This window comes from Stylophora pistillata, chromosome 14, assembly GCF_964205215.1.
Source record: "Stylophora pistillata chromosome 14, jaStyPist1.2, whole genome shotgun sequence".
In the NCBI taxonomy this organism is placed as follows: Eukaryota; Metazoa; Cnidaria; class Anthozoa; order Scleractinia; family Pocilloporidae; genus Stylophora; species Stylophora pistillata.
The window spans coordinates 8379879-8403967 of NC_142532.1; the positions used below are offsets into that span (position 1 = coordinate 8379879).

General features: G+C 37.9%; 3 protein-coding genes across 8 annotated transcripts in view; 1 reads left to right on the top strand and 2 right to left on the bottom strand.

Annotated features, from left to right (window-relative positions):
* Positions 1-12748, bottom strand: part of LOC111333171 (uncharacterized) — a 109641-nt gene extending 96893 nt beyond the window's left edge. For both annotated transcript variants that reach the window (XM_088744843.1, XM_022938697.2), the window contains exons 1-13: positions 11604-12748; positions 11400-11479; positions 11079-11196; positions 10160-10298; positions 8154-8355; positions 6756-6876; positions 6040-6143; positions 4310-4415; positions 3803-3909; positions 3284-3421; positions 1695-1826; positions 1221-1306; positions 245-276 (exon numbers count right to left, since the gene is read on the bottom strand). In XM_088744843.1, the coding sequence (XP_088600969.1) occupies positions 245-276; positions 1221-1306; positions 1695-1826; positions 3284-3421; positions 3803-3909; positions 4310-4415; positions 6040-6143; positions 6756-6876; positions 8154-8355; positions 10160-10298; positions 11079-11196; positions 11400-11479; positions 11604-11691 (1453 nt within the window). In that variant the 5' untranslated portion in view covers positions 11692-12748. The remainder of the gene's footprint in view (positions 1-244; positions 277-1220; positions 1307-1694; positions 1827-3283; positions 3422-3802; positions 3910-4309; positions 4416-6039; positions 6144-6755; positions 6877-8153; positions 8356-10159; positions 10299-11078; positions 11197-11399; positions 11480-11603) is intronic.
* A 148-nt stretch (positions 12749-12896) lies between these two features.
* Positions 12897-23032, bottom strand: LOC111333172 (2-oxoglutarate and iron-dependent oxygenase JMJD4-like). 4 transcript variants are annotated; one of them, XR_015995261.1, is made up of 11 exons: positions 21875-22158; positions 21237-21347; positions 20768-20819; positions 20095-20226; positions 18837-18863; positions 17319-17531; positions 16691-16718; positions 16448-16534; positions 15166-15222; positions 14483-14694; positions 14233-14371 (listed from the first exon to the last, which is right to left on the bottom strand). XR_015995261.1 is itself a non-coding variant. In XM_088744848.1 (10 exons), exons 2-10 carry the CDS (start codon positions 21280-21282, stop codon positions 13982-13984), a joined length of 1032 nt encoding a protein of 343 aa, XP_088600974.1. In that variant the 5' UTR covers positions 21283-21347; positions 22913-23032; the 3' UTR covers positions 12897-13981. The 4 variants fall into 4 exon arrangements, 3 of the variants coding, with proteins under 3 accessions (XP_088600974.1, XP_088600972.1, XP_088600973.1); XM_088744848.1 differs by lacking the exons at positions 14483-14694; positions 21875-22158 and adding an exon at positions 22913-23032 and having other exon boundaries at positions 12897-14371; XM_088744846.1 differs by lacking the exon at positions 14483-14694 and having other exon boundaries at positions 12897-14371; positions 21875-22155.
* Positions 22206-24089, top strand: part of LOC111333161 (uncharacterized) — a 39012-nt gene continuing 37128 nt past the window's right edge. For both annotated transcript variants that reach the window (XM_088744840.1, XM_088744841.1), the window contains exons 1-2: positions 22206-22343; positions 22423-22497. In XM_088744840.1, coding sequence (XP_088600966.1) covers positions 22260-22343; positions 22423-22497 — 159 coding nt within the window. In that variant the 5' untranslated portion in view covers positions 22206-22259. The remainder of the gene's footprint in view (positions 22344-22422; positions 22498-24089) is intronic.

Below are 24089 nucleotides of genomic sequence, written 5' to 3' on the forward strand. Positions count from 1 at the left end.
AAATCTTGATTATGTTCCTAGTTCACTTAAGAAAGATGATGGTGATTAAGTTTATCTACATGTTTCGGTCGATTTGTACCCAACTTTAAAGTGTTCTTAATCTATCTGGATTTACTTGAGAGTTGAATATATACTGCTAAGAGCATTTTCATGGTTTACTGATGGGCGCGATCTCAAAAAAACATGCAAACAAACAAACAATAACAAAACAAAAACACAACGGGTAGAAAAAAGTTTTACCTACCTCCTTGTTGTCCACCGTAGATCTCGTTGTTCCTAAAATACCATAAAAATTGTTGTCAAGTTTATGTCACACTGAAGCTGAAAAAACGCTTTTATAAATGAGAATTACTCGTAATCTTGTCATGGAGAAGCTAGAAGCGATATGGCAAACCTCTCACATACAATGAGGAACCAACCATGCCAGAGATTGTGCCAAGTTTGCAAAAAAAGGAAAATCACAGATAAAATAGATGCTTTTCAAAAACGTGAAATAATGCCAAGTGTAGCCTGAGAACAGGACTTCATTATGAGCACCTCGGCACTAGCGTTTCTTCTCTCGCGGGAAAGTATGAGGCTTTGAGCAGTGCAAGTCGGCAAGTTTTCTACAACTTGCGAGGGGTCTGGCACTGAAAATGCTCATTAATAGTACCAGACCCCCGGCAAACCTCTCTGATACTCGTTTTTAATCTTCTCGCAAGGGGAAGGGGGGGGGGGGGGGGGAGAAACGTGCGTTCTGCAGAGCTAATAATAATAGCGAGGACCTCGTCGCAGGCTATGCCAAGTACAGAAAGCACTTCATTCAAGGTGCACTGATATTGAAAGCGCACCTCTTCTCTGACAAATTTTCCCCGTCAGTGTAAATGGAAACATTTGACGAGTTTCGGGCTCAAGCAAAATTTCCTCCAGCAAGTTTTCCTCCACAAGGGTCGTTGTGCAAGTTTTATTTCCCTCAACCTTTTACAAGGTACAATATTTGCCTGACTCTATCCGATTTAACCCTTTGATCCCTAAGAGTAACAAGCTACATATTTTCTCCTCACACTACCACCCCTGAATCAAAAGGAAATGATCCTCAAATTAAGAGAGCTCTTGATTGTTAAACAAATTCTCCTTGTCAGCATCTTTGGAAATATTTTAAAGAACAGCCTGGAGGATATGCAGACTGATGTTAGGGTGTAAAGAGTTAATAGACTGAAGAACACGAAAATCTTTCTTACTTTATGGTTGGATTGCTCTGTGACGTGATCCAAACTCCAGCGTATGTGTTAGAGTAGATCTTATTTTCCAGGAATTCACCGCGTGCCTGTTTGTTAAACATACACCACTCATCAATGAATTTGAATATATGAAAATCATATGTGTGTACTGCGGTTTCATGAAATGTATGAAAGCGATCCTTGCAGTAATAATTCCTACTTATATAGTAGTGGAAATAAGGCCTGAAAAATATTCAGGCCCGTACGGGATTTGAACCCATGACCTCTGCGATACCGGTGCCAGGTTTAATACGAACCAACATAATGACAAGCTCCCAGTTGGCTTGTTAGATCAGTTGGTAGAGCACTGCACCGGTCTCGCAGAGGTTATGGGTTCAAATCCCGTTCGGGCCTGAATATCTTTTCATACAATACACCACTCAGTTTTTAAAGAGACAAAATATCTGTTATGTAAGTGAAACGAAGTGTACTTACATCGTCATGACAGTATATGCCGCCCGTCATCCCGTGGTGTATCTTACAGCCAACAACAGTTGGATTGGCGTGAGACCGAATCTCAAACCCGGCGATACGGTTGTTGTATACATCATTTCCTTCATAATAACCCTACAATGACAAGAATTATTTTATTAGTTTTTATAAGATAGTGAACATAGTACGCATCTGAAGGTGTAGTGTGATCGTCCGGGTGAGTGTAGTCCTGAGAAGGACTGTTGTCGGTGGTAGTGACTGACGTTTCGACAACCTGTGCGGAAGTCATCATCAGAGTCAAGTGAATGATTGTTGTCAGTAGAATTCACTTGACTCTGATGATGACTTCCGCACAGGTTGTCGAAACGTCAGTCACTACCACCGACAACAGTCCTTCTCAGGACTACACTCACCCGGACGATCAGACTACACCTTCACATGTTACCCCCGGGTTCAAACCATTTACTGCATAGTACGCATCGTCTGATTGGGCTGTTCAGTTTCCGAGAGGATGCTTTACCAGGTGATAGAGCCTGCATGTAACCAGTTATGTCATATAAGCAAGAGAACGCATTTTTTTTCGGGCTCTATAACGCGATAAAGCCACCTGGGACGTTGTTCACCTCCGGCTCGGGATTTAAAAGCTGTCATCGTGTTCTCCCAACATCCCGCGTGGCTTTATCACGTTATAGAGCCCGGATAAATGTGTTCTATTGCTCACGTTGTGCGACTAACAGCCGCCTTTTAACACGGCCAAAGCGTAAGAATTGCTCAAGGCACGGCCAGGAGCAACTTCAGATTCTTTTATGAAAACTCAGTATACATGTGCTTCATACTTTGCTTAAAATCTGAAGTCCTTAAGAAGAGTTAGTATATACTAGCAAGGGAAAACTCAGGTGTACTGCTGACACATTTCTTCGCCAGTTTTTTCCTCTGTCTGTTGGAGAGTTTGGCAACTGGAACTCGCAGCTAAACTAGACGCGAAATTTACCGCAAAATGCAACCGCACACGCCATGTTCACACGGCCGTTGGCTCACTTAAGAATTATATGATAAGCTGTATTGTTCACGCACTTTGATTGGTCCTAACTCATGATACATTGCGCCGCGCCTCGTGTGCCTTTCAGCTTTTGTTCTCACTACATAACGTCTTCTGCGATGTATTACTGAACAGAATCACGGCAACATGGATTCTACTTATTTTATAACACAAAAAAGCAAAATGTCGATTAATGGTGACGTCATATACGCGTCCGTCCTCCAATAGCTCATGCGTAAGAAACAATCAAAACGCATGCGTAATTCAGCTTCTCATATTAAAAAAAAAAATTGGTTCATGCTTAGCGTGCGTATATCGAGCGTGCACCTCGAGCAACTCGAGCGCCACGAGGAATTCTTACGCTTCTCTAGCGCTCTCCAAACTTCCCAAGTGCATCGATAACTCGATATACGCCAGCTAAGCATGAACTAATTCTTTAGTGGATCATGATGTTTCAGTTGGAATTAGAGAGGACAAGCGTGCTATGTTATAACATGGGATGTTCAAGAACAGGAATGTTCGAATCAGGAAGTAATCTGAGAAAAAATCTTACCAATCCATAATCGAAGATAAAGAAGCCAACATCTCTGCCGTGATGCACTTTATTCCTTCTCATGATAGGACTGGCATGGTTTCGTACCCAGACCCCTGCTAGCTTGATGTTTGTGATCTCACAGTCTTCATATGTTCCCTGTGAAGAAAATTACAATTAAAAGTCGTCGGGCATGGCGCATGCTCAGCTTTCTCTTTTCTTCTACCAGCAAGACATTCACAGTATGAAAAACTCCATGGCCGTTAAGGTCTTGTTTAACATATCCGTGTTCTAAACTATCTTGAATTTAGCTAAATCTTTTATCTGAACATTATTTTTTCTGAACAGTATCAAGAGGGCCGAAAGCCAGCAGTGGAAGGACATTTATTTTAATGAAAACAGACCCCTTCTAGAGAATTCGTAAGGTCCACTGCTTGCGTAAAAACCGAGGTTTGGGTTAGACCTGGTGTAAATAACCGGCCCCATAAGTTTCTATGGAGGTTCAGGTATGTGCTACATAAATTGTGGGTTATTTCTCACCTGTGCATCATCTGTGATGAAAATGCCAACATTTTCTGAGTCTGAGATAAAACATTTCGACAACATAGGTCTGGCTCCTCTTCCATGCACGTAAACCGTGGCACCAGCTATGATCAAACATAAAAATCAAAATGAACTGTCCACTGATTCCTACATGTTACTGACATTACCAGAAGTTTGTTTGAACTTGCAACAAAAAAAATACAAACATGAGTTGTAAAATGCTAAGAATGTACGAAAATCATATATTTAAACTCGTTATTTGTATTTTGACTTGCCTTACGGGCTCGTCAAAATACGGCACAACTTGTTAAAATACTCAGCGATACTACACAACAAAACGTCTAATAAGGTATATATATTGTTAGCTCAGCTAGTAGAGCACTGCACCGGCATCGCAGAGGTCATGGGTTCGAATCCCGTACAAGCCTGAATTTTTTTCAGGTCTAGTGCTCCTCACTGCGAAGATCGTTCTCATAGGAATGAGTTGTAAAGCCGATCTCTTACCGCTAGCAAGACTGGTAAGCTTGCAGTTGTAGATTGAAGGGGCACAGTCGTCGACAACCTCCACACAGCCTGATCTGATCACCTCAGATTCGCCGTTTGGGTTGTTCTGCAAACAAGGAAGTCCATCGAAATAAAAAAAAGGGGGAAACGTTCTAAACAAACTGTGGTGCTGCGAGAGCAACTAACGCTCAAAACTTCAGCTTTATGTCAAGCCCTTGAAATTTTTTACGGTGGCCAATTTACATTATCAATTGAGTTGATAGAACCAAATTATCATAGAAATGAAAGTTGAGTATAATTAAAAAAAAACTGGCAATAGCTTAGGGTAATGTTAAAACTGTATCATTAAAACAGGTCAAATTCTAACCACAAAAGACTCAGCCCAAGTTTCTTTGGCAGCTTGATTTACTATGCTACGTGTATAGGACACTGCATCAAGAGCAATTTTACAAATGAATGTTGACCTTAGGTAAGTCCTGGTTAATAACAATAATAATAATAATAATAATAATAATAATAATAATAATAATAATAATAACGTATATGTGCACAATCCTTCGCAGTAAAGCACTAATAGTGCTTTACTGTGAAGGATCGTGCACATATACGTTTCATAACCGCAGTTCATATATATGTATTTCATATGTTTGTTGTTTGAATAATAATAATAATAATTGTCACTGCTAATCGCCATCGCAAAGTACAGTGACAACACAGCTCAACAAGGTCGAACTGAAAGCGTACAATGGCGCCTCTAGCAGCCGCTATACAGTCCATGTGTGATCTTGGAGAACAGCTTACAGCTAGCTGGAATCATTTGGTGAGGAAGGAAAACCGGAGAAAAACCCTTGAAGCAGAGAAGAGAAGTAACACAAATTCAACCCGCTTATGCGTTGGGTCCGGGAATCAAACCCAGGCCACATTGGTGGGAGGCGAGTGCTCTCACCACTACACCATCCCTGCTTGTTGAAATCTAGGATTGTGATTTTAGAGTGTTAGGATAAACCATCCTACAATCAAAACCAAAGTAATTGCAACAATCAATCAGATCGAAGGAAAATACCACAAGCAACCATGGAGAACCCAAAACAAAATAAGCAAATTGCTCAAAGTATCAGAAAAAGTGGGTGACCAAGTTGCCATTGGGTTGAAGTTTTGAATCTAGTTGGTTAAAAAATGCTCTATCTTCTGGGATTGGTTCCACAAAGCTCACACTGGATTGTCAACCATTTGGATGTCCACAAAACTGTATTAAACATAACTCAGTCACCCATGCTGTCTTTATGTCCAGAAATACATGCAGTAATGCAAGTGGTGAAATTCCTCCAAATTGTCAAATCTGCCAACTGAAGCTGATTTCACTTCATCTAATTGGTCTAATTCTTCAAAATCCTATATTTCACTTCAACAAATTTGACTAAAATTTGCCAAAATTGTCAAACCCATGAACATTCACTCAGTTTGACAAAATTTTGTCATATCTACCATCCATTTCGTCTCAGTTCATGAAAACACAAGAAAAGAACTCAGCTAATATCCATCTTGACCTCACGCTTGGTTGATAACCAACTTGGCACTACACGCCTTGTTGGCTATTTGCTGTCTCATATCCAATTTGCGCTCATGAAATACATGTAATTGTTAAATATGATGTAAGGATGTAAAGGGTCGACAGTCACTTTTAGTTGACTTCTCTCTGGCTGATTCTGAATAAATTACTTGTTACAGACCTTCAAGGTGACATGTCCAAGGAAAGAATTGCCTGAACCAGCATTGAAACTAACAACTGTTGAAGAGTCACACTGAATGACCACAGGATTGTCTTCACTCTTAGCTGTACAGTGTAAATAAAAAGAAGCTATCCTGTAAGCAAGTAGCATTTTCTTTGGTTAAAATTTTAACAACAGTCATAAAATGAAATAATTGACATGCATGATCCATAATTCAGAACCTTGGCTTGGATGACGCCACATGCCTTTCTTCAAAATCCAAGTTATGACCCAACTTGGGTCATAAAGATGTCACACAGTTTTGGATGAAGGAGTAAAATGGAAAAAAGATCAAACAACAAAATGGGAGGGGAGGGGCTTACAAAAAGTGACAGTTATCATGATTATCATCATTGGTGTTGAAACACACTTATTCTAAACAGGCCTCTGTTGCATGTAAATGGGAGGATGAGGTCCTGGAACCCACAGGATGTGAATTTTCCTTCCCTGTAGTTTAAGTGGATTCCTGAAATTTCCCACTAAAATTAATTGGAGGGAACAGTTTTGGATTGGCAAGTCAGTGTATATTGTGGTTCAAATGATGAATACATGTCACATACCTACCAATGACAGAATTTATAGCAAATTAAAGATTAATTTAAAGACCCATGGAAAGAAACATGAAACAATCAGTAAGGTTCTAGATATTAATTTCAATTAGTAACATTACAGTGTACCTGCTCCAATGATTGCAACAGGCTTGCTGATAGACAGTTGTTCATCGTACACACCACTGTGTACAATTATGATGCCATCTTCTTGCACAGCATCCAAGGCTTCTTTGACTGTTTCATGATACTATAAACAGAGAGAGTATAAAATATGCTGTGGGTCAACTAATTCATGCATCCATAAACCATTTGCTGTGTGATCAATGGTTCTGATCTCGCAGAAAAGACAAATAACTGGACTAGGCAAAAACTCTCTGTGACATCCAAACAGCACACATTTGATACAATTTCTGTAAATTTTTCTGGATTCTAAGAGCACCATGAAAATCATTCTGACTGAGTTATTTGCTAACAAGAGAATGCGAAACCGAGACAAAAATATGTTCTTGGAAACTTGAATGATCAAAGTGGACAAATTTTTGAACAACTGCATGAGTACTGGCAAAATGGTTTGAATTTTTTACCCTCATTGAATGTGTATAAAATACTTAATAAAAAAGATCACATTTCTACTTCTGTCTTTTCAGTTAAAAATGTTGAAAGATGCTACAATGTGGTAAAACATCATGGTATCTTGATTACCTGAAGATTGTGCAACACTTTTCTCAAATGTTCTAATCAAAATCTTATGCCATTTGTCATTAACAACTACTGGTAAACATACACAGTAAAATATCAAATGTTGGTTGATAAAATTATAGTCAGCAGCAGCTGTTTTTATGTCTTTATTGACACCTGACAACTTGCTGCAGGCACCCTTTGTATGCCCCTGCTTAAATAATACATGTCAAACATCATAAAAGAATAAAGGCTGATAGTTTCAAAAGAAACTGTTTGGGCTGCGTCAGTGGGAGTAACGAAATAATTTGGATATATCAACAAAGTTGAAATGGTAAATTGGCCACCGTAACGATTACAAAAGCTGACGTTTTGAGCGTTAGCCTTTCATCGGAGCGAAAAGAATGACTTGTTTGAATCAACCGCCGCCTGGTTAGCTGATGTTGTAGAGTGTCGCACTTCCATGCAGGAGGTGGAGGGTTCAAGCACAAGACTGCACCAACACTCAGGGTCTTAAAATAACTGAGGAAATTATGCTGCCTTTGCTATGACATCTGTAAATGGTTAGACATTCCAGTCATCTTGGACAAGGACGATAAACCATAGGCCCGGTTTCCTGCATTTTCTCTGGACTGGCTAGCAGGGGATGTTAAAGAACCCACACACTTACAACAAAGAGTAGGGAATGTAGCTCTGGTGTTGTGGTCTAGCCTCATCATTGTTTATACAGGCCCCCATTAAAACCAGCATGTAGCTGAACTTGGCCAGCCTGTCTAAATATCACAAATGCAATACAATAGAATACAATATAGTTTAAATTACTTTTTATATTAAAAATCAGCTTACATTTATTTTTCTTCCTGTGTATTGTGCTGGATTTAATTTCCTCTGTTTGGCAGTGGTAGGATAAACATGGTGGGCATGATAAAATGCACAGAAGCTTTTTTTCCAGCACAAGTCATTTTCAGGTTCTTGGTTAATATAGATGCCTTCAGAATTCTTTATCAAGATGTTCGCCATCTCAAATACTTGACTATAGAGAGATCGCCTGTATTGACATTAAACACACATTAAATGATATGAACTTTCACTGATAGAAACAAATTGTATCATTAACAATTATTCTCCTAGTGGCTGTGAACAATTGTTTTTATTAGTACACCAACATATATACCACACAGAAAGCAAAAAAAACAATTTATTTCATTAACCTCTAAACTCCCAGAAGTGATTAACCTGTAACTTCTCCCTATAATATCCATACATTATCCAGTTCACAGGTAGTTAGAATACTCAAATTTATCAGGTAGTTGATCCCTTGATTGAACACCAAATTCTCATAACCAATTTACAAGGAAATGTGTAGCAGCTAGAGGAGAGAATTAACAAGCAGATCTTGGGAATTAAAGGGTTAATATCATAGGTGACAAATTACTCATTAATTTTAGTGCAAAATTCAGCGTTAATTTTTAATTTCACTCGTGAAATTACAAAATTGCACTGGTAACATCTCTTGTATCTCGATCAGAGCCAAGATGTGTCGAGATTTAAGACAGTGACCCTTGAAGAAGTTACAAAATTAAAAGAAGCAGCTGAAAATTTAAATATGCGAAAGGGCACAATTAATTCGAAAGGTATTTTTTTGTGAAGAAACTCAGAAAATTACAAACTTTAACAATAATTTTTCTTCTTCATGTTCTCGGTTTTTGATAGAATGAACCAGTAAAAACAATTACGGTTGTGAACGTAATTTGTCACCCACGATATTAAAAGGTAATCAAATGGTTTTCTTGTGAAATTAGGAAATAATTTCATATGCATTTTGTCAAAATTCTGATAATTTCCCTCACCTAAAGGCTCAGGAAATTATCAGAATTTTGACAAAATGCGCGCGAAATTATTTTCTAACTTCACTCGTCGCCATTTGATTACACATACTAATACCAAAAAACGGTCAGAAATTAAACTGTCTAGCAAATAGTCCTTGCTCTTTACTTCCAAACTAGCCAATCAGCACAGGCAAAATACAAAGTTAACCTGTCTGGTATACAGTAAATAATACTGTCCAAGAAATATAATTATAGAAATGGCCAAAAAGGGAAGCTTCAAGGGAAAATAGGAAATTTTGAGGACAATCTCTTAGCCAAAGACATTACTTATCAGCTGGCATACCAGCAAGCCAGGTTTCTTTTTTTATAACCCTCCCATTAATTTTTATATGGCACGTTGATATCAAATTTTATTAACTTTTTTGTACTTTCTGGAGCAGCATTTGAGATCAGCTTTTTAATGTTACTATCACTGGATTCTGCAAATTAAACAAGTTTGCGTTTTTTCCATGTCAAGTGTTGGCTTGACTTCGCGAATAAAGATTAAAAAGGTTGTCCACGTTTACTTCGGCTGCAGGCACGTTCGTGGCTGACCAGACCGATGTCAAGTAATAAAGATGAAAAAGTGAAATCATTGAGCTAGCTTATTTCCACTGGCTTTGTTTCATTTTACGAGAAATAATCCGAGGAAAATATAGAATGATGTGGACCGAGGCTATTTTCGTGTTGATGAGGGTTATAATTTTGTGATAACTGTCCGGTGATTTTCTGCCACATGATATAGAGTTGCCAGTAGAACTGCGTGAAAAATTAATGAGGGGATTAGAAATACTAATAACAAATACAGTATCCTAACCCTTAAATTACCACGAGTGACCAAGACAGAATTTCTCCTTACAATATCAATACAGTATCAAGACTGGAATCCTGTCAAAGCCTGAAAGTTATTATTACTGATGGTCACATATACATTCACACAACATAATCAACAATGTTCCACTAGATAATTCACCAGATACTAACCATAAACAGCCATCCTGGCAAATGGTATTAAGTCTGTTACATGTTTGTGCCATGTGGCAAAGGTCTCCCTCTTGAAGATAGGAACATATCTGAAGCAGAACCTCATCAGGAACAGCTTTGATATAACAGTTTGAAACATCTGCAAATTAAAAATGGCATAGAAGGGATGTGGACCTCAAGGTTCAAAAGATCAGGGCTTGCCAGTAACTTTTCAACTAACTAGCCAAGTGGCTCGTGACAACTTAGATTTTAGAACAGTTTCAGTTTATTTACTAGCCAAATTGGCTGGTGGAAATCGAAAACCACCGGCCAAAACTGAATTTCTACTAGTCTATGGCTAGTTGGCTACCAGTGGTGTCGACCCTGAAAAGATGTCAGTAAGATGCGGGAAGGGTATTTGACCTTTTCATAACAATTCTCGCTATGTCTTCCATAATTCTTATGACCTCAGACCTTAGAGGTGACAAAATTTGTTTTTCTCCTCACCACCACTGCTGGAAAATTTGTAGATAATTGTGAAGAAATTCCATTTTGATCGCTTCTGGGGGTGTAAGAGTCACAAATGGGAAGATATCATGTACGTTAATCGATCAGTCCATGCAGAGTTGAGGTCATTCTTGAAATAATACGCATAAAATCCGGCTTTACCTAGGGTTACTTATTTTTTGAACATCCGAAGCGATATCTTCGTATCTCTTTACTAACGTTTACTGCTCATTGATGCCAACACATTTCCACTCATACATTTCGTGACAGCAATTAAATTATTGAGTCAAAGGGCACGTGGGGGCTTGTTCAACAAAGACGCTGAGAATAAAAGACCATTAACAAAGATATACGCTCGCAAAGAGACAGCTTATTTTAAAAATTTACCAGAAATAAATTTATAACTATAGAAGGATGGCAATACCATGCATACCTCTCTGGGATGAAGCCCGTTGCTTAGTGGAACTCGTAAGTTTACACGATCTCTTTCGATTGGGGCTTCGTGTTGGACTGCTTTTTGTGTCGAGATTTCGTGTAAACCGGATGATCGACTGAAAATATTGCAAAGGAGACATTAAAAAAAAAAAACATACCCGAAAATTTCACTTTCGATCCAACATAACTAGAATAGAGAAATAATTTTAAATCATTCTATAGTCAAATGACGCCGACTTGTCCATAGAACAAAGAAGTGAGAAAAAAATATGGTTAATCGATAGATTCTGAAAACACATGTCCGATAATTTTTACCGACCTCCTCACTTTCCAAGCGACAGTATTTTTCATCCATCGAAGTACGATCAGTGCTGCATTTTCTTCGTGGCCTGTCCCTCTCTTCAAGGCGAAACAAAGAGCAAGGTTGGACATGGTAAAATTAGTTTAGAAAACCTGCCTAAGATATGCCTAAGGCAAACACCATCGATTTCAAAGCCGATCGTTGGAAATAAACCTTTCTTACTCAAACTACAGCCCCGCAAGTTCGAAGAACATTTCTTAGATTTCCGGTAGTACTCTGTGCAAAGCCTTGGCCTTTTTGAAGAAGACATCACTTCAGGTTTTCTTGAAAGTAAACGGTCCCAGCTGTTTGCTTTGTCGTAAAAAACGGGATTGTTTTCATGTGTAGGAAATGACGAACCTTCTTTTATCTCTCTGAGCCAATCAGATCTCACGAAAGACAAAAGTGTAAGTTTTATCCAATTAGATTACGGCTTCCAGTGTCAATGGAACGAAATTCAAATGCAGATATAAATGCGATAAAGGATGCCAAGAGACGAAAATACGAGAAATACGACAAATTAGAGCTTACGAACTTTATAAGAAAATCGTAGCGCAATATTGCCATTATTTCACAATGTCCTTTTATTAAACCTTTTCTTGACAAAATATAATCAAATCTAACGCCTTGCTCAAAAGTGAGGCCGTATTTTTTACATTTTCAAGATGTTCACCAAAACATGTTGAGATAATTTCTTACGCTGCATTAATTAAACTGGCGTGCGGCGAAAAAAAAAATGATTGTTTGGGTTCTGAGCGGACAAATGCCTTCAAGGCAGTATCTCACTGGAAAGTTGAATGATTAATAGAAATCTCATTTGAACGATATAACCTTGAAAGTGACAGACCTTGACCTTGAAAAATAATGTACTATCTGCTAACCTATGGTTTTCTTTTCCACCATTGTCTAACCGACTCATTCAGAACTCACGCCAGTCACCGTCTCGTTGGTTCTTTCATTGCTTCATTCATAATTCATTTTCCTTTCATCATCCATATCTCCATCCTATCATGTTCAAGCTTGTAGGTCAGGGCCGGGACTATACTCAACAATAACGCGATGTGCTAAAAACATTTCGAATTTTGTTGCACAAGGAACTGAAAGGAGAATACACGCAATTTCTTGTAGGTGTGTCTGAGAGAATTAATTACAAAGAACAACATTTATGTTAAAACGTTTAACGTAGTGGTTTCAGGGCGAGACACCACAAACCGAGGGTGTTGAGACTGACCGCAAGCAAACTAGAATGGAACAAATCGCAACAAAATTTTTTCCACACTTTGATTACCGTTAAATGTAAATTACCTCTACGATCTACACTGAAATATTTTTTTTCGTTTCGCAAGTTATCTATTTTTTTTTTTTTTTTTTAGATGAAAACCGATGCAATCTTTTGTGCAAGCAAATGACAGGTGAAGACGTGTAAGAAAATAAATTTCTTACATACTGGACATCACCTGGAAGGGAACATAGCCATTGTTTTTTTTTTTTTTTTTTTTTTTTTTTTTTTTTTTTTTTTTGCTAGTACAGTAAAGTAGCTTTGATCTTTACTGTGGATTTGTTCGCAGCCGGCTCTGCAAGTCCCGGATGATGCCTCCGATCAGTATTTGTATACCGTGCGTTCTTTTGGTCGCCCTCAATGAGCGACGGCTTGGAACTGGCTACCATAAAAAATACCCCATTAATATCAGCAAAACATGTTTAGTTAACCGGGTTTAACTGGATGACAGTCAGAAGCAGAGAAATAAAATCCTGAATTTCCCACAGACTAAGTATTTGCTAACTTGCAGATTCAATGTGTTCCACTCGAGGTCGACTAACATCGGTTTAAACAGCTACTATAAAAAAATTACATTAAACCGCGTGAATAGAACAGTTTTTTTAAAAAATGTCTAAGCTTAGATGTGAAAAGGCTATTAGTGACGGAAGTTACTCTCCTTTGACCGCACATGCTACAGAGGAGGCGACTATAGACATGCAGAAATACACAGAACATGTTGCGGCATGCGGAAGCGGCACACCTATCGATTGGTCGGATGTCACTTTTCAGTCTGAAACCCTTCATGTCTGCGCCAGGTACTTGATACATGTCAACATCATCTTTATTGACACAAGTCAGCGTAGCGTTTGTCAAACTTCAAAATACACATACTCGCTAAAAAATGAAAACAAAAAACAAAAAAAAAACAACAACAGAAAAAAAACAACAAAACAATATAAACAATAACTGGGAAAATTTTAATGTGAAAACTGATCCAGCTATTTTTAAAAAAAATGAGTCACTTCTTTTTGTGTAAGACCTATCCTTGTGTGCCAATAGCCTGAAAATAGGCCCTCGTCATCAGCGTTGCGACACAAGCATTTTTCAGCCCGCGGGAAAGTCTGAGCTTTCCAGTAGGTTTACTGGGGGTCTGGTAATGAATCCTTTCCCCGACTCGTCTCCAATCTTCCCGCGGGCGGTGAAAATGCGCGTCTTGCAAAGCTCGCAGGTTAGGTGTGAGAGGTGTTCCTATATAGGGCAGAAAAAGGGCAGAACCAAATCCATCTTTCTCTTGCGGATATCAACTGCTGTCATTATCCAGAGCTACAGAGATATCTCGCAAAAGTGCGTCAACTCTGAGTTGAAGGTCTCTATTTTGCATTTCTACCAACGAATGTTCGTCTGTTAAGTTTGCAAGACATTCTTTCACTTTTACAAGATCATATCGACAGTAGTTCATCAGAGAGCACTGCTCCTGTTCTTCTAGAATGCAAATAGACCTGCTCCAATCCTGAAATACAGAGATTTCTGAGCCTTTTTCTGTTAAACACGCTTCACTGTCCATGTCTTTAAGTTCTCTTGGCGTAACTGTTTTCTTCCCTTTAACGATTCCTATTCTCTGTTTGGCTATCGAGTCAAGAAACTCCACGAATTCTTCATAATTTATTCCACAACTTGCCCGTAGAATCACCTAAATCAGTGAACAAAGCCAACATGTAACCGACAGTTTCAACTTAAAGCGACAGTTAAACAGTTTCAACCTTTGCATCTAAACATTAAATCTCATATTCTCCACACTCACTTCACAAATTGCATTAGTCAGTGCTGACAAGAAGGGTTTGTTTGATAATCCGGAGCTCCTTAAATTGAGTGATCATTTTCTTTATTCTCGCAACTTTATCTCTTGATCCAAGGATGATATTGCAAGGAGAAATTAGATGTCAGACACACCTGCGGCAGTGTTTATGAACACTATATGGATAGAAAACAGGAAGCTCTGCGAACGAAGCTGATCTAGTTTAGGAGAAAGTGGAACGACGAAATTTCTACCAACATTTGTCTAACCATTCAATACAACAGTCCTTTACGTCAAACCAAGGTTTTAATGATGAAGTCTAAACACACACTAATGGAAATGGAGCGACCTCGTTTCTAAATGCAAACTGACCACCGTAAAGCGTTTATAAAGCAGACGTTTGGGGCGTTAATCATTCGTCAGAGCGAAACAAATACCTAATGAAGGTGAAGGTAGTAAGGAATTTTCTATCTTGTTAAGAAGACAACCTAACTTGCCTGATGCGCACAATCAGAGTTCACGCCCTGGCAACTTTTGCCAGCAAATAGCGTATACGATCATTGAGCGTGTGTGTGAGTTGCACTGATTGGGGAAGGGGGGGGGGGAGGGGGAAGGTCCGCACACTGAGGATTTTTTTTGTGCAATTTTTTTCATGGAATATTTTTACTTTACACAGCTCATGAATATACCTGACACTGCTGATGCCAACCTTCCATATCCCTGCAGTCCTCGATACTTTTCTGGACCTGCGTATAGAAAAAATTAAAATTCCTGAAGCTTTTTACGGCAAAAGAAATCAAGTGTTCCAACATTTTATAGTAGTACTTACTAAAACAGCAGATAGTGTTAAAGGTGCGCTCTGATTGGCTACTCCGAGTAGCCAATCAGAGCGCGATAAGTTATTCGGAGTTTAGCAAACTCGGGCGGAATTTTCTCTCGAAAATATTGTAATCGTTGCAGGAGTAAATGAGTTAAAATCGCCATTTTGTGTTCTATGATGTTACAGCTTAATTATATACTTCTAGTTAACAAACATTCACCTCAGTGTCAGTGGCTATCGGTGGATATTTACCTTGGCACTTCCTGGCTCGGTAAATATTCACCATTGGCCAACTCCACTTTGGCGAGTTGTCGTCAATTAGCCCAACCCTTTGCCGCAATCTCCTTCCTCTTCAAGACTACCATGTTGGTAAACTAAAGAGATATCGGGTTATAAGTCACAAGACATAGTGCTAAAGTGGCCATGTTCTTAAACGAAGACAAGACTATTTAAGACTTTAACCTACTTTCTATTTAATAACAGGAGCCACAAGCGCACTGTGAGAGTCATCCTCGGAGATCCTGGGGCTGTGAGTCGATTTCAAGTTAGGGCGGAAGAGCGGGACTCTTCCGCCCTAACTTGAAATCGACTCACAGCCCCTGGGTCTCCGAGGATGTGTGAGAGTAGATTCTAAGGACGGATGTGCACAGGACCTCAGGTCATTTTTCGCAACAAAGTTACTACTCGAAAAAGTCCCCAATGAAATTAAAAGTTTCACGTTATTTTCACCGCCGGGCTCATACCTTTCCCCTGTGTCCTTGTTTTCTCCACCTGCTCTGTTACCTAATTTTTTTTTTCTATTTGCGGAGGCTCATTTTGCGAGCTTGGGCTACCTGTGATCAGATCTAAAAAGTTTGTGCTTTCATGCCATCAGACGCTCAAAAAGTTAAACGAGCGTTTGAAGTCCAACATGACCTCATAATGACCTTTGGCCACAGTTAAAACAACTCCTTACATTCCCTTCCGTCATAAACATAGACTATGAGTATAACCTCCTTTTCCGCTCAATCCGTCACGCTCCAAGAGATCGCCGCAGCGCGCTAAGTAAACGGCAATTTTTTCCACTGATTTTCTTTTTTTTAACAGGCGCGATGGACTTCGCGAAGAGGAGGGGCTGCTGGTAGTGAAATCATGATCACTATCCAACTCACCTTGATAAGTTCACCTTTTAAATGTTCCCACATTTTAGAAATTCCGCAAGCATTGGTCCAGTTGTGATTTATGGAAATAGTGTCTTCCTTTAGAGTAAGAAACCATATGCAATGCAATTAAAAATATATAAATATGAAATGTCTGATGATGTCCCCAGTTTGAGATTTTAAAGGGTGACCTAACCTTTCTAACATTTCCCTTAAGCATACTAAAAGTTGGACCTCCAACTACATCTTACTTACCAAGTTTATTACTTGATGGTGCCATCCACTGAAATTGTAACAATTTCATAGTCACTTGATTTTTTTCATTCAAAAGCCTTAAATTTAACCTTAACACCCAGAAGTGATTAACATGCAACTTCTCACTACAATATCCATACAATATCCACCAAACAGGTAGTGAGAATACTCAAACTTATCAGGTAGAAATTGTTATCTTGATCTAACACTTAATTCTTGTTACTAATTTTCAAGGAAATTTATAGCAGCTAGAGAGGAGAATTATCAATCAGATCTTGGGTGTTTAAGGGTTAAGTTTTACACTCTTACACCCTGTGTGATTAACTATTCAAAGACAATGTTTTCTCAAATTAAACAATCTGACTAAGCTTATAAAGTCTGTGTATAATGCAAAAAAGAACAGTTAGGAGGCAAAGTAAAGGACTCGAAACAGTCAACCTGTGGGACAACTAAGGTGGGGTGGACAAGGCAAAATGTGCTGTTTGAAGTATGAAAGTAAAGTGAAGTATTAAAACAATATCTTCCTTAAAAAAGTTACCCTCCCAATTATAGATTTTTGTAGAGATTCTCCTTGAAAAACTAATCAAGGCTGCAATGATGCAAATTTAAAGCAATATTCCAGCAATACCTTGGCACAAAGATGACTTCTCCCTCTCTTTGTATAACTATAAGTGGCTTTACAGCAGTATCAAATTCTGGAAATTTGTATCGGTCATTCATATCATCAGATGTAATGTCATATGCCAGGTTACCGAGTCTGTCGGTTAAATATTTTTCTTGACCAGGTGGATAAATCAGCCACTTTTTACATCCACATATATTGGCAGACCAACTGTATGACCTTTAAACAAAGTGGAATTTACTTTAAATGTTAAAGTCATAAATAACTAGTTATATAATCAATATATATGCATTATTAACCAAGTGTGAGGTCTAGATGGCTGGGTATTGGCCGAGTTATTTTTGTCCATTTTTATGGACTGAGATGAAGTCAAGGCCATAAAAATGCAAAAGAAGGGCAAGGTTAATATCTAGTCATCTTGACCGTATAAGCTTGCTTAATAAAGGATTTATTATATTGCAAAAAGATTTCACTTTATCAAACATTATAAATGACTTGTTTACTTCGAGAGCCAGGAAAGAAAGCCAACTGTGTTTGTAGCACAACAAACTCACGAGAGTCATTTCTGTTTTCTTTGCTTTGACTATCTTCGGCTGCTATATATGTCTCCATCACTGAAATTGTCCAAGAATTACAAATGTAGTTCTACTTCAATTTTTTTTAATGTGTGGCATAATGTGGGCAAAGGGCCCATCTTGCCCGCTCGGGTAGCCAATCAGAACCCAAGATTTGCTTCATCTTGCCCACAGGTGCTGTGACAGATGTAATAAATTTCTTTCTTGGGTGTTTAACTCTTTGACCCCTTAAAGAGTCCTAAAAGTGACTGCCATCTCATTTCTCCCTACATTATCACCTTGAATGAAACATAAAGGTCAGGAGAATAAAGGAAATGATCTCCAATTTGAGGAGTTTCTGACCGTCAAAAAAATTCTCCTCATCAGCACCTTAGGAAATGTATAGAGGACAGTACAGAGAAGATGCATACTGATGTCAGGGTGTAGAGGGTTAAAGCTTCGACGAAGGGCTAACGCTCGAAACGTCAGCTTTTATAATTGTAACGGTGGCCAATTTACCATTTCAACTTTGTTGATATATTCAAATTATTATGTAGAGGGTTAGGTTTGCATGGACTCTTGGCAACCCATCAGACAAGTGCTTGAGTACAAGTGTAGCACTGCATTAGCTGATAATTTGAACACTGGTTCCTGATGTCTTTTTTCACATGTCTATGAGTCACAAGGAGATGAAAATGAGATGCAAAGCTTGGATGGTTGAAATGACAGTCCCAGTTTTCTTAGTTCCCTATACCTTGTGCACAGGGTACCATGCTCTTGTACATCAGTTCTCTTTCAAAATGCATTGGGCAGGGTGATGTTTTGGGAATGAGATTACAACTGTTCTAATTCAAGCTTTTTTCCTGTATCTGTCATGTCAGCCAGTAAATGAAACCAGGATATAGACCTCAGGGATCAAGTAGACTTAGAACAGAAGTGGAAAAAGTACTGTTTATCATAAGAACAGTACCTTAAGACATCTGCATGGAATGGGGTCCTGGAAGAAACAAGAGAAAGTTATAACCCTTGAAAACTTAGTCCCATAAACAGTCTTGAGATGGCCAAATCTTGAAGAACATAGGAAATGTCATTGATGTATATATGCATACAAGTGTATTAATGGTGAAATTAATCATTCTTTGGACATTGTAAGAAAGAGTGATATGCACTCCTACAATACGCGTAGTAACAATACTATAAAGCTCCCCAAAATCAAATACAATTGGGGAAAACATCGTTCGCAGTATCACTGTTTCAAAGACTTTAATGAGTTAGAGAGAACTGTAAGAAACTCAGTAAGTTTGCCAATTTTTTAAGAAGTGTCTTTTTTCTGCTTTTTATAATTAGGTATTTTTTTTTTAAATCAATTTTTGCAGTGTATATGTTGTAATCATTTTTATATTTCGATTTTAGCTCAAATTTCTATATTTTAATTGTATTTTGATATAATACAAATCTAGTATTTAGGACCTCTATGTAAACCACTATTGTGATGGAGCTTCCTAATAAAAGATTGTTAGTATTATTAAAATGAAGACCATCAATGGAGAAAAACAAACTCTTCAACTTCCTTTTTAGTGACATTTGCCAAATTTTACACCTAAATTTTTCTCTTCCTCCCCCTCCCCCCTCCCCCACAACAATGCTTATTTTTCTTTTGATCCTAAGAGGAAGCCTTGTGTGTGTAAGATGTTACCTAAACAAAGTCAGGAGAAAAGGGAACTTCGTGCACAAAATATAATTTAAATAATGTAGATTTACCCTTGTTTAATTCAGGAGTTAAATGTACAACTGACCCACCAAACAGATCAGAGGCTGATACTTCAGGATTCACTCCGACGAAGGGCTAACGCTTGAAACGTCAGCTTTTGTAATCGTTACGGTGGCCAATTTACCATTTCGACTATGTTGATATATCCAAATTATTTCGTTACTCCCACCGACGCAGCCCCAAACAGTTTCTTTCGAAACTATCAGCCTTTATTCATTGATACTTCAGGATGGATTTCCTTTGCTTGCAATGAATTTGAAGTGGATAAAACATATGCCCCCAAGCACAGAAATCACTCGCTCAATTTCAATTACCCGAGTTATTTTTTCATTACACCATTTTCCTGTTTTTAGTATTATTATTATTATTATTATTATTACTATTACTTTTTGTTAGTTTATTTGTGATTAAATCTCTTGATGATAAGGCAATGGCAATCTCAAACATATCACCTCACCAGCTGCCTTTAGGACCCATGTACACAAACCGGTAGTCATCTGACACATCAGAGCGCCTGTCCCAGAACTCATTCAACCAGTCAGATTTAAAGTAGACTGGTGTTTCATAAGCCTTGCATGTTGGAAATATCCTGCCATGTAAGCCATTATAAAAACATTGAGCAAAATATTTCCTTAAAAAGTCTTTTTATCCCTTGCCAAAATTAAAACAGTGTGTTGCATGCTTCATCTCCGACATTTTCTATGATCTTGACTTTTTTTGGTGAGTTTATTAAAGATTGAGTGGGCAAATGTCTAAAAAAAATACAAAAATTAAAAATGGAAAGGAAAATAACATTTAGGGCCAGTTGTTTAAACAAAGTTTAGCTGTTGTTCAACAAAACCACATCCTATACAATCCCCAGTTTAGCTGAACCTTTTATCTAAACATCTATTTTTGCGAACAAGGTCAAGATGGCCAAAACCTAACAGTAGAAGGACATTCATTTAATTAAATCAACCCTGTTATGGAGGAATTTAACTAAGGCCCGCTGATTGCATAAAACCATGGTTTGGGTTAGACCTTGTGTAAATAACTGACCCTTAATCTCCTAAAAAAAAAAACAGACTAAAAAGGACATCCAAAATGTTATAAAATTAACTATACAGACAAACAAATAAGAAGTGACTTACTTACAAAAGTGCCAATCTTTAAGATAGAGTATTTGAGTGGAGTTATTGTCTCCTGTAGAACACAACAAGAACACAAATACACTGAATTGAAAACAACAGAGTCAATAAACAAGGGTGCTTGACCTCTGTGTTTGATTACACAAAAAAATGAGCTTTCATATGGCACACTGCAAAACCATTTTCTTTTGAATAGAATTAAGATTCAAACTGTGTCCTCTTACTTCAAAAAATACAGAAATTTATAAGTATAACAGTACTGAAACAAATTACTAGCAGTGCTCCTTTATCCTTAAAAACTGAAATACATGGTTGATGCCAGAACTCAGAGATTTTCAGGGTCAAATCACAAAAGCCAATCTGAAAAAATGAACAAAAGGATAAAAACCCAATGCCTTGTCTTGTATCAAAAAAATACTCTCTCATGAGAACATCACTCCTCGTCAAAACAATTAAACATGGAAGACTATACCTTCAGATCTGTTCTTCCAGTAACCACAAAATTCTTTTACTGACATCTCTTCCTTGACTTGACTACCATATTTTTCTTCATAACAGTTAGCAACAGGTGCTACAGCATCACCTGCAGACAGAGTATGAAAAACAAATCAGGAAGTGATAACTAATTATCTGGAAACTTAATGAGACAATGAGTCAAGAACCTGCTGAAGAGAACAATGCTATTTTTCTGCATTTTTTAGGTGATTAGAGTAATTTTTAATGCAGGTGTGGAACACTGAGTGCATCCTTTGTCATATTTAGCTCTCCTACGCTGAAAAAGAATGCTCCCCCCCCTCCCATAAAAGAAAATACAAAAAATTGGGACCTCCTCTGATACACTCTCTCAGAGCAAACACTTTAATGGCCACACCCAAGATTATGCAGCGTGGAAATTTTCATATGTGCCCCTACACCATTTGGTAACAAGGAAGGGAAAAGAGGGAAGGGGAGGGGAGGGGAGCGGGAGGGGAGGGGGAGGGGCCTTGGGGTAAGTGTCTCCTTATGATGGAGAAAGACAGGAAAACAGGTAAACCCGGTACAAAACCTCAGTGACTGCTTCCTATTTTGCGCTGAAATGTTGAGATAAAATCAATTTAAGAGCTGAATTACCAAATTCCTTCATTAATAAGTCAAAATTTGGCTTTCCGTTTTTGACCCATTCCTTTCGACTTATCCAATGTTTGGTGAGCTCGCTAGAAAAAATGCAGGGCTGATTGGCTTCCATAAAATCTCTGAAAAACTCCTCGTACTTTAAATCACTCAGGCGCTTTAAATCATCCATGATAAAGGTACTGTCTTCCTAAAGCTGCAATATTTGCGTTCACAGTTTCTACGTGATTTCGGACATGACAATCCTTTCCGGGACCCTTTCCGGATCATCGGCCAACCCTAAAAACCTGTGCGTAATCTCCTTTTGCGCATAGTTTTATTGCGGAGTGTGCTGTAGTGTTTTTCTCACCCTGCGGTCTCTTCTTTATGAAATGACGTCACCAAGATGGAGGGTTGTCCACGATCTTTAATGTTAAATGTGGACTTAAAAGAGAGCTTTCCTACGGAATTTACCCCACCATTGAAAACGGTACGAGAAGATAAACTATTGAATTTATCTTACATCGTTTTTCTGGCTTGAATCTGCTAATTGTGGGTTTATTTTTTAGTATATTCGAGACCACTACAGCGAAGATGCGGACTCGTATAAGAACGAATGCTCTCAGCTAGAACAACTTCGAACGGTTAGTTTTTTTTTTAGAACTCTCCTTCCTTCTTCTTTTATTACCTTAACCTAGTTAATTTATCTGCATCTGATTCTCGTTAATTGGATAGGTATACGTATGCAGCTACACACGGAAATATGTACCTCCGTTTAACCATGTCAAATTTGCGCTTCGATGACAGTTTTGAATTTCCAGCTTAATTTGTGCTTGTTATTTATTTTAAACAGTTGTTGTGTAAACTGTAACACCCTGATTGTTTACTCCTTCGTTTTCATTCTCTTTATTTTCTGGTCGATAGAAACGATTCAGCCCGAATTTCTTTTCTTTCATGTTGAAGTTTGCAGTTATAAAAATTGGCTGTTACGTATGAAATTTACGACCATTGCACAGATGACATATTCGTAACTATGTTATGGTTGAGTGTTGGACTTACCTAGCACTTAATATGGCAGCCATTTAACCTCTTCAACATGTCTCGATTAATTTGAATCTCCCGAAGAAATGTTTGTGATGACAAATCGAATTGAGACCTTTTTTATCATCTAATACGTTGTAGTTATAAGTTTTTTTTTTTTTATGATAGCATTCACGTTGAAGCATAATCGTAGACACTTGTCTATGGGTAATGACATTAGTCTGCTCAGATTTCCTTGAAAGTATAATGGTTTTAGTTTGCTTTAGAAATCATAGCAAATTTTTTAAATATTTCCTTTGTCAGAATAAGTCCTAGGTCTGTGTTAAGATAATTTTGTCACATTGATCAATGTAAAAAAAATAAAATTAATGCCTACTCTGTATAGGAATGACCCTGTTAACCATCATATTTTCATTATTTTTAAAGTTATTTCAAATTCTATTACTTTTATAATATGGTACCCTCATCTTGTACGATATAGAGGTGTTATTAACCAACCTTGTTCAATCAAGATGGCCGGATATTGGCCAAGTTTTTTTTTTTGGCATTCTTATCATTTAGGTCTATAAAAATGCAAAAAAAAAAAAAAAAAAAAAAAAGGAAACAACAACAAGGCTGATATTCAGCCATCTTCACCGAACAAGCTTGATCAATAATGGATTTATTTTAAAGCAAATGGGTAAACTTGCTTTTTAATTAATAGGAATTTAGAATGACTGGAGAGCCCATAAAGAAAGCCAACTGTGGTTGTAGCAGAATTAACTCACCAAAACTGTTTATGTTTTTCTTGTTTTGACTGTCTTCTGCTGCTTTTTGCCACTCCATTTCTGAAATTGTCTAAACATAATGACCTTTTTAAGTCTGCTCAATGCAGCCTTTTTTTCCTTGAAGCGGCAATTCCACTCAGGTAGCCAATCAGAATACAGGATTCACTTTATATTGCCTACAGGTGCTGCCAGCTCTATAAAAAGATGAAATTTAAGATTGTGTTTGTAGGGAGCATCAGTTTCAGCATTGTTTGGTGAAGTTTACCATGGAAAATTAGAGCAGTCACTACTCATTTATTTTTCAACTCTTTCAATTAGTTTAATGGTGATTGAAAAAGCTGTTAAATCAAATTAACTGAACAAGGTTTTTGCCAAGAGAACATGGACAAACCCAAATCAATCAAGAAGAGTTAATTTCAGTTGAACAC

Bases quoted from the DNA above. Each gene is read 5' to 3' on its own strand.
- LOC111333172 (XM_088744846.1), bottom strand. From the start codon at position 22,046: ATGGATGATTTAAAGCGCCTGAGTGATTTAAAGTACGAGGAGTTTTTC. The intron at 21,348-21,874 runs GTAATTCAGCTC...CTCTGTCTGCAG, and splicing joins CTTATTAATGAAGGAATTTG to GTGATGCTGTAGCACCTGTT. The intron at 16,719-17,318 runs GTATTGCTGGAA...TTACAATTTCAG, and splicing joins GAAGTCATCTTTGTGCCAAG to TGGATGGCACCATCAAGTAA.